Consider the following 14,613-nt stretch of genomic DNA (forward strand, 5'->3'; position numbering starts at 1 on the left):
GAATTCAACGGGTATCTATCATATTCTCGTTTTGTCGGATACCTGATTTTCAATTGGTATTTTATTACCCGAATAAAATATAAATTTATATTTTTTATTTTTTAAATATACTAAATATTAAAAACATAAATAAAAATATTATTTGTATTGTATACCTATAAAAAAAAAATTGAAAGATTATTGAAGTGAGAAATGAAAGTTAGAGTATTAATGTAATTGTAACCATTTGAATTTGAAAAGTAACTTTAAACTTTTAATATTAATATTACATCGAGTTTTGCACGCTCCTTATTCCTCATCCCCGAACTCAACCATCGAGTTCCCACAAGTATCGAATATATGAGTTTCCCACAAGTATCGAATATACGAGTATTCTTGACATTTAACTTTTATTATATTTTTCTCTAGTGAATATTTTATAATAAAAAATGATTGTGATTAAGTTTTGTAAATTCAAAAAAAAATTAAAAATAAATAAAGGAACGAGAAATGAAGGGAGGAAGGGGTAATAATCACTTTCTTTCTTTCATTCTACACATATATTTTTGGTGAAGACGACGGCGGGTAGAGAGAGAGAAGATGGAAGGATTGACGGAGGAGGAGCGCAAGGCTCTTCGTGGAAGCAAGTTCGCGCCGCTTCCTTCTGCGTCACGCCCTACGCCAAGGTTCATATCTTCTTCTTGCATTCCTATTTATTTATTTATATAACACGTCTCTTAAGTGAATCGATCTGATCATAGTATCGAGAGATTCTTCTTGCTCGATTTATTAACTCCACAACATATGCCAAGAACAGTTGAGAATCTTCTAGTGAATCAATCATAACGATAGCAACCAAATGCGTTATCATTTGATTTACATCTTCTTGAATTTGATCCAAGTTAATTAGTTGTTGGAGCTAGAAAACACTTTAGTTTGACCTAACTAACTAACTAACTGATTTCCTCCTCATCTTCAAAAGGGGGATGTTGTTGTTCTTTGAAAAGATCATGCATCTTTTTTAAGTTACATTCATTCTGTCTGTCATTTAACAGGATTGGATTGTAACCCAACAGTTGTTCTGTCATTTAACTTTGTTCTTTTCAACTTTGATGTGTTGTTGAAATATGTGTATGCTTTTTGTTAGGGTAGCTCATGCTGGTGGACCATTGACAACAAATAAGGCTGCTGCATTAGCAAAGTTTCTTGAAAGAAAACTTCAGGATCCTAATGGATTGGCCTCTTTGAATCCTAAGCTCATTGAAATGGCTGTCAAGCGCGCAAAGAATACTGTTGTTGCGAGTAACCAAGGAGGTTGCTCCCTTTCTTTCTTTCTTTTATATTGAATGCAATTCAAAGATTTTATGTCATTTCCCTTATTTAATGCTGCTATCTGAGGTGTTGGATCTTCATATTCAGGTACAAAAGTGCGACATGTGGACAAGTTTGATGATGTTGAGGTTTGTTAGGTTTCCCTTTGAGTTCAGAACTTCTTTTTTCTTCTTCTTCCTAATAGCTACAAAATCATTCAGGTTAGTCTAGAAGAAGAGGAAGCAGAAACAACCAACCAGACTAAACAAAAGAAGATGAAGAAAAAGAACAAGAACAAGAAGAAGAAAAAAGAAAAGGTTTCATTCTTCATCCCATCTGCATCATCCATATCCACATCCTGATGAGAAATCTGATAGGAAATGTGTTTTTCTTCTTCTTCTTGATCTGCAGCAGGTTCTTGGGGTGGTTCCTGGTGATGCTGTTTGCAAAGTGCCTAAAAAGAAGAAGAAATTATTGTGATCTATTTGACTATATATATAAATATAATGGTATGTAATTCTATTAATTGTAAACATTTTCTTAGATTTGATTAATCTTTTTGAAGGTTGTTCAAACAAATATAGTTTTTAAGCTGAGATTATTACTTCTTCAAACCTTGAAAACTGTTTGTAGTATTAATTGATGATCTGCTTACACCAAATATGTCAATATTTGAAGTTTTAAGTTTTAACGTTAAAAGGAAATGTAGTAAAGGTGCTACTACTATTTATCTATATATACAACAGAAGATATGCTAAAATTGCAACTTCATAACGTTCAGATATTTGTAAAGGAGCCTATTTGAAACTATTATTCTTGCTTAACATAAATTTATGAACTATTTCTTGAATTATTTTTAAATATATCCCATTTTACAAATTATGGGTATATTGATCTTAACCGTTTGGCGATCAAACGAGGATCCCGATTAAATAATCTGTGACTTTTGTCAATAACCTATTGGCCATAATTCTTAATTGAATACAATTCCTGAAATATGATCATTTAAAAATTTTCAGAAACTGACTAATGGTGTTTTTCGATAGTAAAACATAAAAAGACTTCATTTAAGTAACAAATAACTTCAAAAAAAATTGTGCAACACCATAATCCCAATTCTTGGTTGAGATATTCTAAAGTGCATAATATGAACTTAAAGGCAGTTAACCAAAAGAATGAATATGAATTAGTATTAACAGGTTTTAAATATTCAGGAAACAAAATGAGTATAAAGCATAACTAGTATTTGATGCAAATTGAGGAAACAAAATCTAACTCTTGTAAAAAAAATATTTAAAAGGCAAGACAAAAAAATTATGCAAATCTTCAAGGAAAATGAGGATTTTCCACTATCAAATTCCCAAAATTTTCAAAATTACCAGTAAAAATCAATTTCAATCACAATACACAATCTACAAATTTGGAATGCTAACAGAAAAATACATTAAAAAACACTAATTATTCTAAAAAAAACAAGTGAAATTTTGGTAATGATGATGATGAACATAGTATATATTATAAATAAGTATCCAATCCAAATAACCCAAAATCCAAATTATGGTCCAAATTGGAAGCAACCCAAATTTAGAAGAATTGAAAAACTGGAGGAAACCCAAAAACAACAAAAACCTGTGACAGATACCATTTTCATCTCTACGTTATTGATTCATGTACAAAAAAAGAAGATGAAGAGATCAAATGGTTAAAGTGGGTATGAGAGCCAATATTTGGTTTCTGATGATTCCCATGCACTTTTGAATCTCAGAATATACTGGAAGGTTCTGAGAACAACATGGCTGCAAACTAGTAACAGCTGAATCCAATATCTCAGCCACATCAGCAGGTGGAAACTGCCTTTCAGTGCATTTCTGCAAAATTATGTTTTATTAAAAATTAATAATAAAAATATATATATATATATATATATATATATATATATATATATATATATTTGCTTTTTTACCTGAATCATTAGTAGAGTTGCAAGGCAGTGACTAATGAGCTGTGATGGAATTTGAGAATCCTTCTTCTTTTCTTCTTCTTGCATACTATTATTATTATTATTAATATTATGATTATTATTATTATTCAACTTATCTTCATCTATTGTTGTTGTATTGGAATTAGACTGTTCCTGAGAAGAACTTGATCTTCCATTTGTAGTAACATCTACTGGAATAATGGCTCCCGATTCATCCAGTGGAAGACAATTACTTACGTAATCTATCGCTTCTTCAATCCTCTCTATGCTATTATTCTCCCTTCCGTTCAATGATAACATTGCCTGTCATGTATGTATATATATCCCATCATCAACACAAATAATCGTGTTTTATAAACAACCAAATTAGGAACTAAAACCTTTTAGAACTGGGTTATGACAATATGAGAACATCAGATCACAACACATACAGAATATCTACCTTGGTAACTAAAGGGTTGATTGTTATAAAAAGAGATTGTTATTTTGGTTAAATGACCAAAATATCCTTAATATTTTAAAATGTTATAAAGGTTAAATAAGGGTATTTTGGTTGATGATAGGATCGTAAGTTGTTTGGATTTTAAATCCAAGGGCTTTGATGTGAGTTATTTTGAACTATTCTATAGGAAGGTCGCGGGTTCGACCCTTACTTTGCGTGTTTCACTGTTTTATATATATAATGGGCCCATATCTAACAAACCCTGAGCCCCCCAAAAAAAATTAGTAATGATTGTTGTTCTTACCCGAATAGCTGCATCTACCATTGCCCTAGCTTTTTCTCTAGAGCTTTCAACAATGTCCTTAACATGAGATCCAGAGTCCTGTCCAGGGTTGACAGGATTATCACACAAGCTCAAGGAGCCACAAGAGTCCCCTACATTTGCTATGGGATGCGGCCAAACAACTAAAGAGTTGCGCTGATAGGTATTCCTTTGCCTCAAGCAGAAAAGAGCTGAAGATACCTGAAGTAAACTTGAAATATATATATATATAACTGAACTAAAAAAGGCTCACAACGAAACTACTTTCACTTTGAGTTTGAAACATATACCTGTTCATTGATTTCGTTTAGCTGCACTAATACAGCAGCATATTGCTTTTTAAATGTTTCTGAATTCTCCAAAGCATTATCATCATTGCTTCGATTCTCTACTACATCATCGTTCATGAGCCTCAGTTCAGATACCAATGCATCCTGCAAGTTCCAAAAATATATAACGCCTTTTCAGAGATATTTGTTTGCAAAAGTATTAAAGTGCGTATGAAATCCTGTTAAAACCTTTTTGTCAAGAGCACGGGTAAGGTCCGCAAGTGCTTGGACGTCAGCTTCCTTTGCTTGAATCTGCGCAAGTACAGATGGTTGGCTTCCGTTGCTGGTTTCCTTAGATCCTACTTTACCCTCCACATTAACATTTACAAGAGCTCCCTGACAGGAAAAGGATCACATATTGTCACCATCCCGAATTGTGAAACCATCCAAAACCTTTACTATTTCAAACTATGGTCATATCAATATAGACCTATAGTAATAAAGTGCAAACTAAGTGACGGAGCCATTTGGTTTAAAAAAATCACTTTTCTTAGAATGCGTCAAATTATTGTGGAAATTGTCAAACTAAGTTATTTTATTTTATTTTATTTTATTCTAGCTTATTTCTATATATATTAGAATAAAGCAGTTGAGATATTGAATAAATTGTAATATTTTAGGAATTCTGATTTATATTGAGAAAAATCAGCTCCTACAATTGTATAAATAGGTATTACCTATATGAAAACAATATATCAAAACCATATCTTGCTCTACATTCAAAACTTCCATAACTATTATGCACCATAATGCTGTAAAGCTTTTTATTATGAACTATTAAGTGCACAATGCATCAAAGGGTGGTACAAGTCCTTAAGATAGAAAATTAAAAGTACGGAAAACAATGGTCTAAGTTTTGAACTATTACTTGTCTACTCAAACCATGTTGATCAAGTGATCAGGAGCTTTTTGATGTAGTTTTTTTAAAATAAACCAGCTCTTGGAAGAAAAAGAACCTCGTCTAATGAAACTATTTGGAGCTATTTAATATCTTTGTATTTTATATTATAAAAATAAATAAATGAAGGATTTTTTAGTATTTTAGTTGATGATTTAAAAGATTGATTGATGAAGTGATTTATTGATGGGATAAGGGGTTATTTGGATTAAATCATATACACTTCATCAAACAAGGCCCTGGTGTCCAGGCAATCCTGTTATAATTAAAAGAAAGAACAAAAAAAAAATCTCATGACAGGGAAGATTGATGTAGGTTCAAAAAACAAATAACAATAATTCAATAGCTTCATCTAAAGAAACTACATAAATGGTCTTTCAATATCCACAAACTGCAAAATAATTTTTCTCACCTAGAAAAAGCACTAATTGTATAGATACCACAGGAAGCCAACAGATATGGAAGACAAATAAAAGAAGATTGGAAATTGTGGAGTTTGCTGACAATAGAATATATAGACCAGGGTTTATTTCTTAGAGAAGACTACCACAACATCTCACCATCATGACCCTCCACTTCAATTAAGGTGTTTTCAGTGACAATCTAACTTGAGACCTCACATCTCAAGTTCAATATTTTTCTACTTGACCTATCTTGGGACTTGGGAGGGTAAAAAATATAATATATATATATCATGCAATGTAATGAATGCTCTTGAAAAGTTTTCTCAAAAAAAAAAGAAATGTTCTTGAATTTTTTTACAAGAATCGATATACAAACCTTAGATTGCTTCAGATTAATCCCAGCATAGCTTGATAGAGACAGAGAACCACCACCATTTTGTGAATTTTCACCTGAAGAGAACTTCACAATTTGTTCTGGTTTCTGGTCTTTTAGCCAACCAGAGACTTTCAGTTCATTGTAGTTCTCTAGAATTTTATTCATGGGAACTGCAGACCTTGCCATGCCAGCTGGCATATTCTCCAACGGAATCTGTGGCATGCAGTCAATGTCCTGCATTGTTGAAGAATTAAATAAATGGCCACTGAAACAGTAAAGCACACGAAAATCTCTACTTTCCAAATTGACAGAAAAAGAAATGGATATGGCACCAGCAGCAAGGACATCAAATATAGAAACCATACTACTCCTAACATTCTACCACACAAACCAAAACGGAGTATTTTAGATCAGGTTTCTTTCTCTTGAAGGAGGCTGTACAGCACCCCACCGCCATAATCCCCACTAATCAAGGTGATTTCAGTGATAATTGAACCTGAGACCTCAGTCTCTTAGTTCAAGATTACCAATTGAGCTAACTTAGGTGGGTAAACCTACACGGATTTAAGTCACCTATGTCAAAAAGTGATGGAAACAGTCTACCATGTGTTGTGAAATTCACAAAAATCATAACCTATCATGTCTTTATGACATTTAAAAGCAAAGAAGCAAAGACCTAATGTATTTGACTCAACGAATGAAAAATAAAAAAGAAGTAGGGTAAGTATCATGTTGGTGATGAATTGACTCTATTAAAGAAAATGCAACAAACATCAACCATACATGAATAAACTGAGAAATAAATTAACCCAGTACAGAACAAAGATCACAACAAATAAAAACAACAAAGATGACAGTCTCTACAATGTGTGGACAAATACCTATAATACCACTTCTTTTCAACAGTATCCCTTTTTCAGTAAACGCATAATAACATGCATATAATTCAAAAGTTTGTAGTTCTTTCATAAACAACAGATGGAGAAAAACATTACCATGACAAATTCAACCCCTAGTTCAGGTCGGTCAAACTGAACACGACACCTTGCACGATCAACTGTAAGTATACTTCCGTCGTGAATCTCTCTTGTTCTGGGATGAATGGCTGCAACACGTTGCCCAACTGATAAAGGCCTTGCAAGATCTGAAGGAATCCCTTCGGTTGTTCCGGTACGAAACTCTGTATATTGTGTTCTGACAGAATCACGATATTGGTTAAGTTTATCCTTTTCTTCCCTCAGAAACTCCTCTGAGAATCTTCTAGGTTTGCCAAGAGAACTGCACAAATGAAGAATAACAAACAAGCATGTGTATTAGTCTAATGAATGTCTCAGAAAAAACAAAAAATAACAAACTGAGAAAAGTGTATTTGTTTCTTTCTTGCATATCATTCTTGATTCATTTTTGGGTTGGGAAAGGATCTTCTACAGTAGAAAAAGAGATACAACGAGACTAGAAAATTGCCAAAATTAAAATTGAAATTGATTTTTTTTGTTTGGTATGAGAATTTTTCTCGATCATGATCCAAATTATTGTAATTTTTGTAGCTTCATTTTGTATACGAAATTATAGTGTAAACTTTTCAACAGATTATTTTTTACATTAGGAAGCATTATTTTCAAGATAGTGGTTTTTGGCAAACATAACAAATGTCGATTTTTCCAGATCATGATCAACATTATTAATGGTATGCCAAACCAGCCAATATCTGTGCTTCAGAATACAATATAACTTCAACCATAAGTTATCAATCTGAGACTCAACACAACAAACATATGAGAAGATAATGACTCCAATTAATCTGGGTTGATTCAAAAACTAGGCCAATTCATGGAATACTCTTCTCATATGTTTGTTGTGTTGAGTCTCAGATTGATGTCCAATATAGGATAGAATCCAATTAGTAGCCATGCAGGTTTTGGGGTTTATGCTTAGCAAAAGCGTTCGAAAATGTATTTTGAGATGAGGGTAAGATGCGAGTGGACCCCTCCAAACCATAGCTTGTATGTCCAAGATAGGATAGAAATGTATTTTTTTTTACTTGGAGGAAACAAGTGAGAAAGAATCCATACCTTCTTATGACACCCCATTCAACACGTGTCAATCTTGGGACATGACCCAAACCAACATGATTCAAGTATTCAACAAATTCTCTTTTAGAAAACCATGGGTAATCAACTCCACTGTAGAACCACTCCAAAGCACACCATCTCCTTAACTGGTGATTTGACAAGCAATTTGAAAGCTTTTCCTGAAGCAAAAGGCACATTTAGTACCACCAAATCTTACTATAGCTAAGCATACAAAGAAATTGTTAACAAAGACCTTAATATTAAGAGCCTCACTGAGCTCTGGTAGAATGAGCATATTAGATGGATCATTTGAAAGTTCATCAGAATATTTCAGATGAAGTTTTTGTGGTTCCTTTAGTTCTGATTTGCGCCTGCTTCTAACTTTGCTTGTTCGGTAAGCTTGACTTGGCATGTTAATTTGCATAGTTGATAGGGCAGAATCTTCTTTTTCTCCCTTTTGTTCAGTACTTGAAGAAGAATGCTCAGGATACTTAACTGGTTTCCCATGCTTTTGCTGCGAAGAATTATTGGAAGACCATTTACCTTTAATAATGAATTTCTTCCCAGTATCCAAAGCCTAGAAACAAGCAAAAGTGATCAACACCGCAAGATTAGGTTTTATAACAATGCTCAACAGTGTTATCAAGAAAATATGAAAAAAGCAATCAGGCAAGCTACACACTGATAACAGGTCATGTATTTGGCGAATTATGCTAATTGATTCAAATACAGCAAAGGTCAATTTTTTTTCTGAAATAAATGGCTGTCCAAACAATGTTGCTAGCATGTACATTCGACAAACAAGAAGTAGAATGGAAATTCACGTAGAATAATATAAAAGGGCAAAGCAAGCAAGACCTCCGCTTCCCGAGATTCATTAGGATGACTATCAATATCAACTTCATCTGGAGGAGTCTGCAAAATTGAAACTCATTATTAGCTCGTGAAAAGACCTTTATCTAGCACATTGATATATATTTTAGACACATTTATCTAACAATCTGACACATTGTATATGGAATCATAATAATGTAGTGTAGAAACATACTTTAGATGTCATGGCCTTCTGCTTCTTGGAAGCTTTAGAAATAAAATGATGAACTTGACGAACGCTACCAATGTCAGTAACTGGAGATTTTCCAGTTCTAGAATTCTTAGGCCCGGCACTTTCATATCCAGATGTCAACCGGTTTCCTTTCGTCTTAACCCTCGAGGACTTGGACCTCTCTTTCTGGTGTTTGGGAGGCAGAATCTCAGGTGGATTATCAGCTAGATCATCACCATCTTCTTTTACATGAATTGCTGACCATGAAAACAAAAGGACCATGAATTACACACAAACTTTCATCGACAACAAAGAGCAGTAGCAGAGAAGCCGGCTTCATTGTTAATATTTATTTTCATTCTTCAACAGGAATGTGCAATATGGGAACTTCTTCAAGATGGTAAAAGAACTCCAAGCATATAATCATACAGGACTATAATCAGAGTATTTCCTGTCTCTTTTAAATAAAATAAGCTCCCAAAAAGATTAACATAAACAAAGATCTGATTGCACAATCCAGAAGTTCAAATAAATAATGAATTATTTCAACCATAAAATAGATAGAAGAGTAGCAAAAATATCTATTGAAAATAATATTGGAGATTTTGACAGGACACGTCTCACAATGAACTGACAAAAAGGCAACAGGTAGATCAAGAGGCCAAAGCTTTAACAGCAACATCATTTCATTTCTACAGATCTCTAGAGCTTTTCTTACTTTAAAATCTTAGTAAAGCATATTTCTAGAACTTCAGAAAATAATGGGTTGGTTCATGACAAAGCAGGTTCCACAAGACTTGATTTTGGATCACTCTGGAATTGATGAACTTTCTTTAGCTTTTTCCCTTAACTCAAAGTATAGTTCATCTACTGTCATTACATTTGCATCTTCGTAATGCATGTACTATTGCATCTTGCTATAGGAACTAAAACTCTCTTTTTTTCGAGAAAATGAATTTTAACTCATTAATATGGACCATACCTCATTAAGTTCATATAGCGCTTATCGTGGACACCTAAAATGGAAATACATGATATTGAATACCCATGCTCATTTTCGGTTGCATCTAAACAATTTCACATGCTTTGTTTCAAAAAGATTTTGGAAATGCATAAGTTCAACTTTTACCTGTTCTTTTGAAATGACATAAGCAGCAAGTATTATCAATATATGGGAATGAGAGTACAAGGTTTCTTTTTTTCCTTTTTCGTATATAATGCATTTAACTCTAAGGAAGAATGAAGAGTCCAGCAACTCTACAAACCATAGGAACCACCAAATGCCTATGCCATTGTACAATATCATGTGAAGTAATTTACTGTTTAGTATATTTCACGTGACTAAATATGTGAAGCCCAGGAAATAATAAGAAGATAAAAAAAATCCATAGTGCTTACCATTTTCAGTGGCCAAATCAGCCAAAGCTTGCAACGCATCAAATGGAGATCCTTCATCTAAATAATGAAATGCATAAAAGATTATCATGAACACGGAATATGCATCATAAACGAAAAAATGTTACAACAATCAAACAAATCAGCATGTCAACCAAATTTATTTAAAAAAATGTTGGTAATGAATTTATTTATTTTTGAGAAAAAAAATGTATTAAAATTGATTCATAATAGAATAGATCCCTCAATAAAACTCAAATGAAAATGGCACCATCTATCTTAAATCATATCAAAACAACAAAGAGACGTTAGACAAGAATCGTATAGCAAACCTTTTCCAAAAAGAACCTTCTTGCTTTTCTTTTTTGGCATGTGAAAAGAAGATCTTGCAGCTTTTCCTTCTGCAACCCCAGATTCAACTTTTCCCCTAAAGGAACTGAGATTTTGTCCTTCGGTTCCACTGCAAGCTTCCTTGACATCATCCAAACCATCATTTCCACTGCACTCAGCTTCTATATTCTTTTCAAGAATTTTTTTTCCTTTCCTACCATCTGCGTTACGGACATCTCTCAAGTAACTTCTATCCCTGGCAAGATCTCCATTGTCAGCTTCAGTGCTTCCTAAACTTCCTTCTAAAACATCCTCATCTACTTCATTGTCAACTTCTTTACCAGTATGCTATATAAAAGACACATTGACAACTCATTAGTTTGTTCCTTAATGTTATGTATACCAATGCCTCAACAATTATTTGCAGAGATAGACTATTACCATTCTTTTACCCTTCCATGCAGGTGATAACATAATGCTGTCTTTTCCTCTATTTGGTGTACGAGATACTTGAGGAGAACCACCTCTCTGTGAAGCCTCGGCAAGCGCTAATGCTACCTCATGAGCTACATCATCATCTGTGGCATCTACCTTGAATTTGAGTCCCTGCCTAGTCGGGGAGAAAATTTTGTCCCCGTTAATCCTCTCATAAGAATATGAAACAGGGTACCGAGGTGTCCGTTTTCCAACAGCTCGTGGACCACTGCCTAAAAGAACCCAAAGAAAGTGTCAAAATAAATCAAATTATACAATTTAATACAAATGCTACACTTCTCAGCATTAAAATTCATACCATTTGGACGTCCCTTCTTCAAAGTTGACAGGCAGCCAGATGTTGATGTTCCTAGTTGGAGATGTGGAAGAGTACGGCTTTCATTTCCTTTTAAAGTACCAGAATGCAATTTCCCTCGGCTACGCTTTTGAGGTTTCCGAGATATCGCTACTCCGTCATTGCTTTCTTGCTCACTATCACTTCCGTCCTGTCAAAACATGATATATATGTAAACAAGCATTAATTGTAGTACACTAAACAATTGATTCTACAAAACGTAGCAAAGAGCATACATTTGGTATTTAACCAATTATTGATGGTATTCTGCTAACTCAAAACAATTAATTACATGATTTTCACTTTCTGTACATTACCTTACATCAAACACAAACTAATGTTTACCCTTATATAAAAATAAAATAAAATCTGACTATCATGTCAATACCACAGCATGATTTAAAATAAAGGTTAGGATAGTTGAGATTAAAATCAGTGATTTGAGATAATATGTATACCACTATACCCTTAGAAGAAAAAATAAGCTAACATCTCACCATATTACAGTAGTGATCAGTCATCATTGCAATTAGCCCTACTACAGAGGCAGTCCCCTCCGGAAGTGATAAGTAAGCCTGTAGAAAGGTGCTTAAGTTAATTTAGATGTGTATTAAACAGAACATTAATGTACATGTAGATACGACATTTAGTTACCAAAACTCCTACAATCTAGCGTGCTCATTGACCATATTATAAAAGGGATGAATCAGATATTTAACAGCTTGAATATTCAGAAACCAAAGACTTTCAATGTGAGGAAATGAAAGTCTTTGGTTTCTTTCTTTTTTTCTTTAAAAATAAATCAGAGACTTTCATTTCTTCACATTGACATTCTTTTTATATTTAGTGAAATGTTATGTTTCCTAAGACACATTCTTTCTATATGTGTAAATGATATGTTATATTATATTAACACATTTACAACAAGCGTACAAGCTGAAGAGGAGATTGGGGTTACCCTATTCATTGTGTAAAGAGCCTCGACCATTTCCACAGATCGGTTTTTCACTGCAGCAGCTACCTAGAATCATAAGATGTTGAGAAGACTTTAAATTGTAGGTGGTAGATGGAAAAAAGATTATCTAGACTAATTTCATGTAGTGAAACATAAAGCAGCTGCATTCTTGTAACAGAGAGGATATATTAGCACAAAGCTTTAAGAATTTTCAATGTGAAACAGAGATCAAAAATGCATTGCAAGATTGTAAGAAACCTTTTTCCAGTCTTTTCCATGTTTCCGGTATGCATCATAGAAACGTTCAAGCTCTCCCTTTGTCCACTGTGACCCTAACATGTCAGACAATTTCCTTTTCTGCAATATGACAACAATGTAAGTGTAGGATAATTTCCTAATTTGTGGTGTAACATATGAAGTTCAGTTCAAACAAGTCAGCAAAAAGAATTAGGCAAATAAAAGGACAAGTCAGCAAATATAATCTGAAAATTTTGAAACCAAGTACAAAAGAAACTCGCATAAATTAGAACTCAGGTAAAACAATTTTGGAAAAGAATCTCACTTTTATAAAAAAAAAAAAAAGCATGTTGGGAGAGTAAGAACTAACCCGCAGTAAGCTTTTCTTTGTATTATCCCCATCTTTACTAGGAGATGCCTCATCAACCTGAGGTAATTGCTTACTTACACCTCTAGATTTTCTTGTTGGGGCCATAAGTGAACTGAATTCCTCAATCACCTGAAGATTAAGAACCTAGAAAGTAGTTAGCATAATAATAAATTTTCATACATAGTTCCTCGATGCCACACCATTGAAAATTTAGTTCTTAGCACTATTTGGTTCCTTCAGTGTATAAGGAACCATGCCTTCTTCTAGCTACACAGCCTGTATCTAACTCTGAACCCTTGTTTCCAGAAGTTGTTCGGGATAATTCAAATCCCAATCTATCACACTAATATCTATTTTTCCAAATCACATTGTAATTACAAGCGATATGCAAACATCTTAGGATCTATACGCAATGAAATCGATCATAGCAAAAAATTTAAAAATCAACTGTCAAGCACATACTTGATTCCAAAGAATAGACGAATTCAAAGTAAATCCGTGAACATATTGATAGTAAGGACACATGTAGAGTAGCATTTACTTCACATTACAAAAATTAACTCGCAAAAGAAAACAAATGAAAGCAAAGTGATAGATCGATGTTCCGTCCACTGAAACAGGAAATAAATTCAAAAACATCATGGCATGCAAGCACATCAATATGCTAATCTACTGTGACGAGATAGGTTAAAATGAGTGAATACCTGAGAACCTAGATGATCTTACAGTAATTGAGGAGTAAATCAATGATACAACCACCAGAGCTCTCTACCACGCATTGCAAATGCAAACGAGTGTTGTATCAATCTCAGACCTCCGATGTCAGGAAGCTGAGTGATGAACAACTGTATCCAGACAAAGTCCACAACTCCGAGCTAAATCAGCATGAAATCTACAGCTGAAAAGCCAAAATTCTGAAGAGACGATGAGATCAATCAAAATCAGCTGAAAAGAGATAGATCAGCAGAAACGGCTGAGGTAATAATTTGAATCAAAGAAGTAGATGTATTTTGTGGCGAAATCAATCGAACGGAGAATCAAATCGTACACGGAATTGACAAAGGCGATGAAGATGACGACTGAATAAATGGCGCAGGTAGAGAGAGAGAGAGTGTGTGTGGATTCTTGGGGCACAACCGCGAAACTTGAAAACGAAGAAGGCGAAAGGCTAGCGTTTCTGTTTCCGTGCGATAAATCCTTTTTTTTTTCTTTTTTTTAGTTCTTCGCTAAATTGGCATGAGTTATATAAGTTTTGTAACGCCCTAATAATATATTTAAATTTTTATTTCCAATTCAACTTATTAGCATCCTAAGTACTTAAATTAGTTATGGGAAAAC

The 14,613-nt window shown here is 33.7% G+C and overlaps 2 protein-coding genes across 3 annotated transcripts; one reads left to right on the forward strand and one right to left on the reverse strand.

Moving 5' to 3' along the window:
* The first annotated feature begins 525 nt into the window (after positions 1-525).
* Positions 526-1,958, forward strand: LOC124915460. Its single transcript, XM_047456173.1, has 5 exons — positions 526-665; positions 1,127-1,293; positions 1,399-1,439; positions 1,512-1,607; positions 1,702-1,958. The coding sequence occupies exons 1-5, from the start codon at positions 580-582 to the stop codon at positions 1,768-1,770; spliced, it is 459 nt and encodes a 152-aa protein (XP_047312129.1). The 5' UTR covers positions 526-579; the 3' UTR covers positions 1,771-1,958.
* An 848-nt stretch (positions 1,959-2,806) lies between these two features.
* Positions 2,807-14,490, reverse strand: LOC124913763 (protein ALWAYS EARLY 3-like). Of its 2 annotated transcripts, XM_047454180.1 has the most exons (21): positions 14,324-14,490; positions 13,980-14,189; positions 13,276-13,404; positions 12,927-13,025; positions 12,672-12,734; positions 12,211-12,288; positions 11,678-11,864; positions 11,326-11,591; positions 10,887-11,232; positions 10,558-10,614; positions 9,163-9,416; positions 8,973-9,029; positions 8,368-8,691; positions 8,115-8,293; positions 7,038-7,320; positions 6,043-6,276; positions 4,554-4,700; positions 4,326-4,469; positions 4,018-4,236; positions 3,254-3,574; positions 2,807-3,158 (listed from the first exon to the last, which is right to left on the reverse strand). In XM_047454180.1, exons 3-21 carry the CDS (start codon positions 13,378-13,380, stop codon positions 2,985-2,987), a joined length of 3,537 nt encoding a protein of 1,178 aa, XP_047310136.1. In that variant the 5' UTR covers positions 13,381-13,404; positions 13,980-14,189; positions 14,324-14,490; the 3' UTR covers positions 2,807-2,984. The 2 variants fall into 2 exon arrangements, with proteins under 2 accessions (XP_047310136.1, XP_047310135.1); XM_047454179.1 differs by having other exon boundaries at positions 13,276-13,419; positions 13,980-14,490.
* Between the last annotated feature and the right edge of the window lie 123 nt (positions 14,491-14,613).

The sequence above is a fragment of the Impatiens glandulifera genome, chromosome 9 (genome assembly GCF_907164915.1).
Source record: "Impatiens glandulifera chromosome 9, dImpGla2.1, whole genome shotgun sequence".
Classification (NCBI taxonomy): domain Eukaryota; kingdom Viridiplantae; phylum Streptophyta; class Magnoliopsida; order Ericales; family Balsaminaceae; genus Impatiens; species Impatiens glandulifera.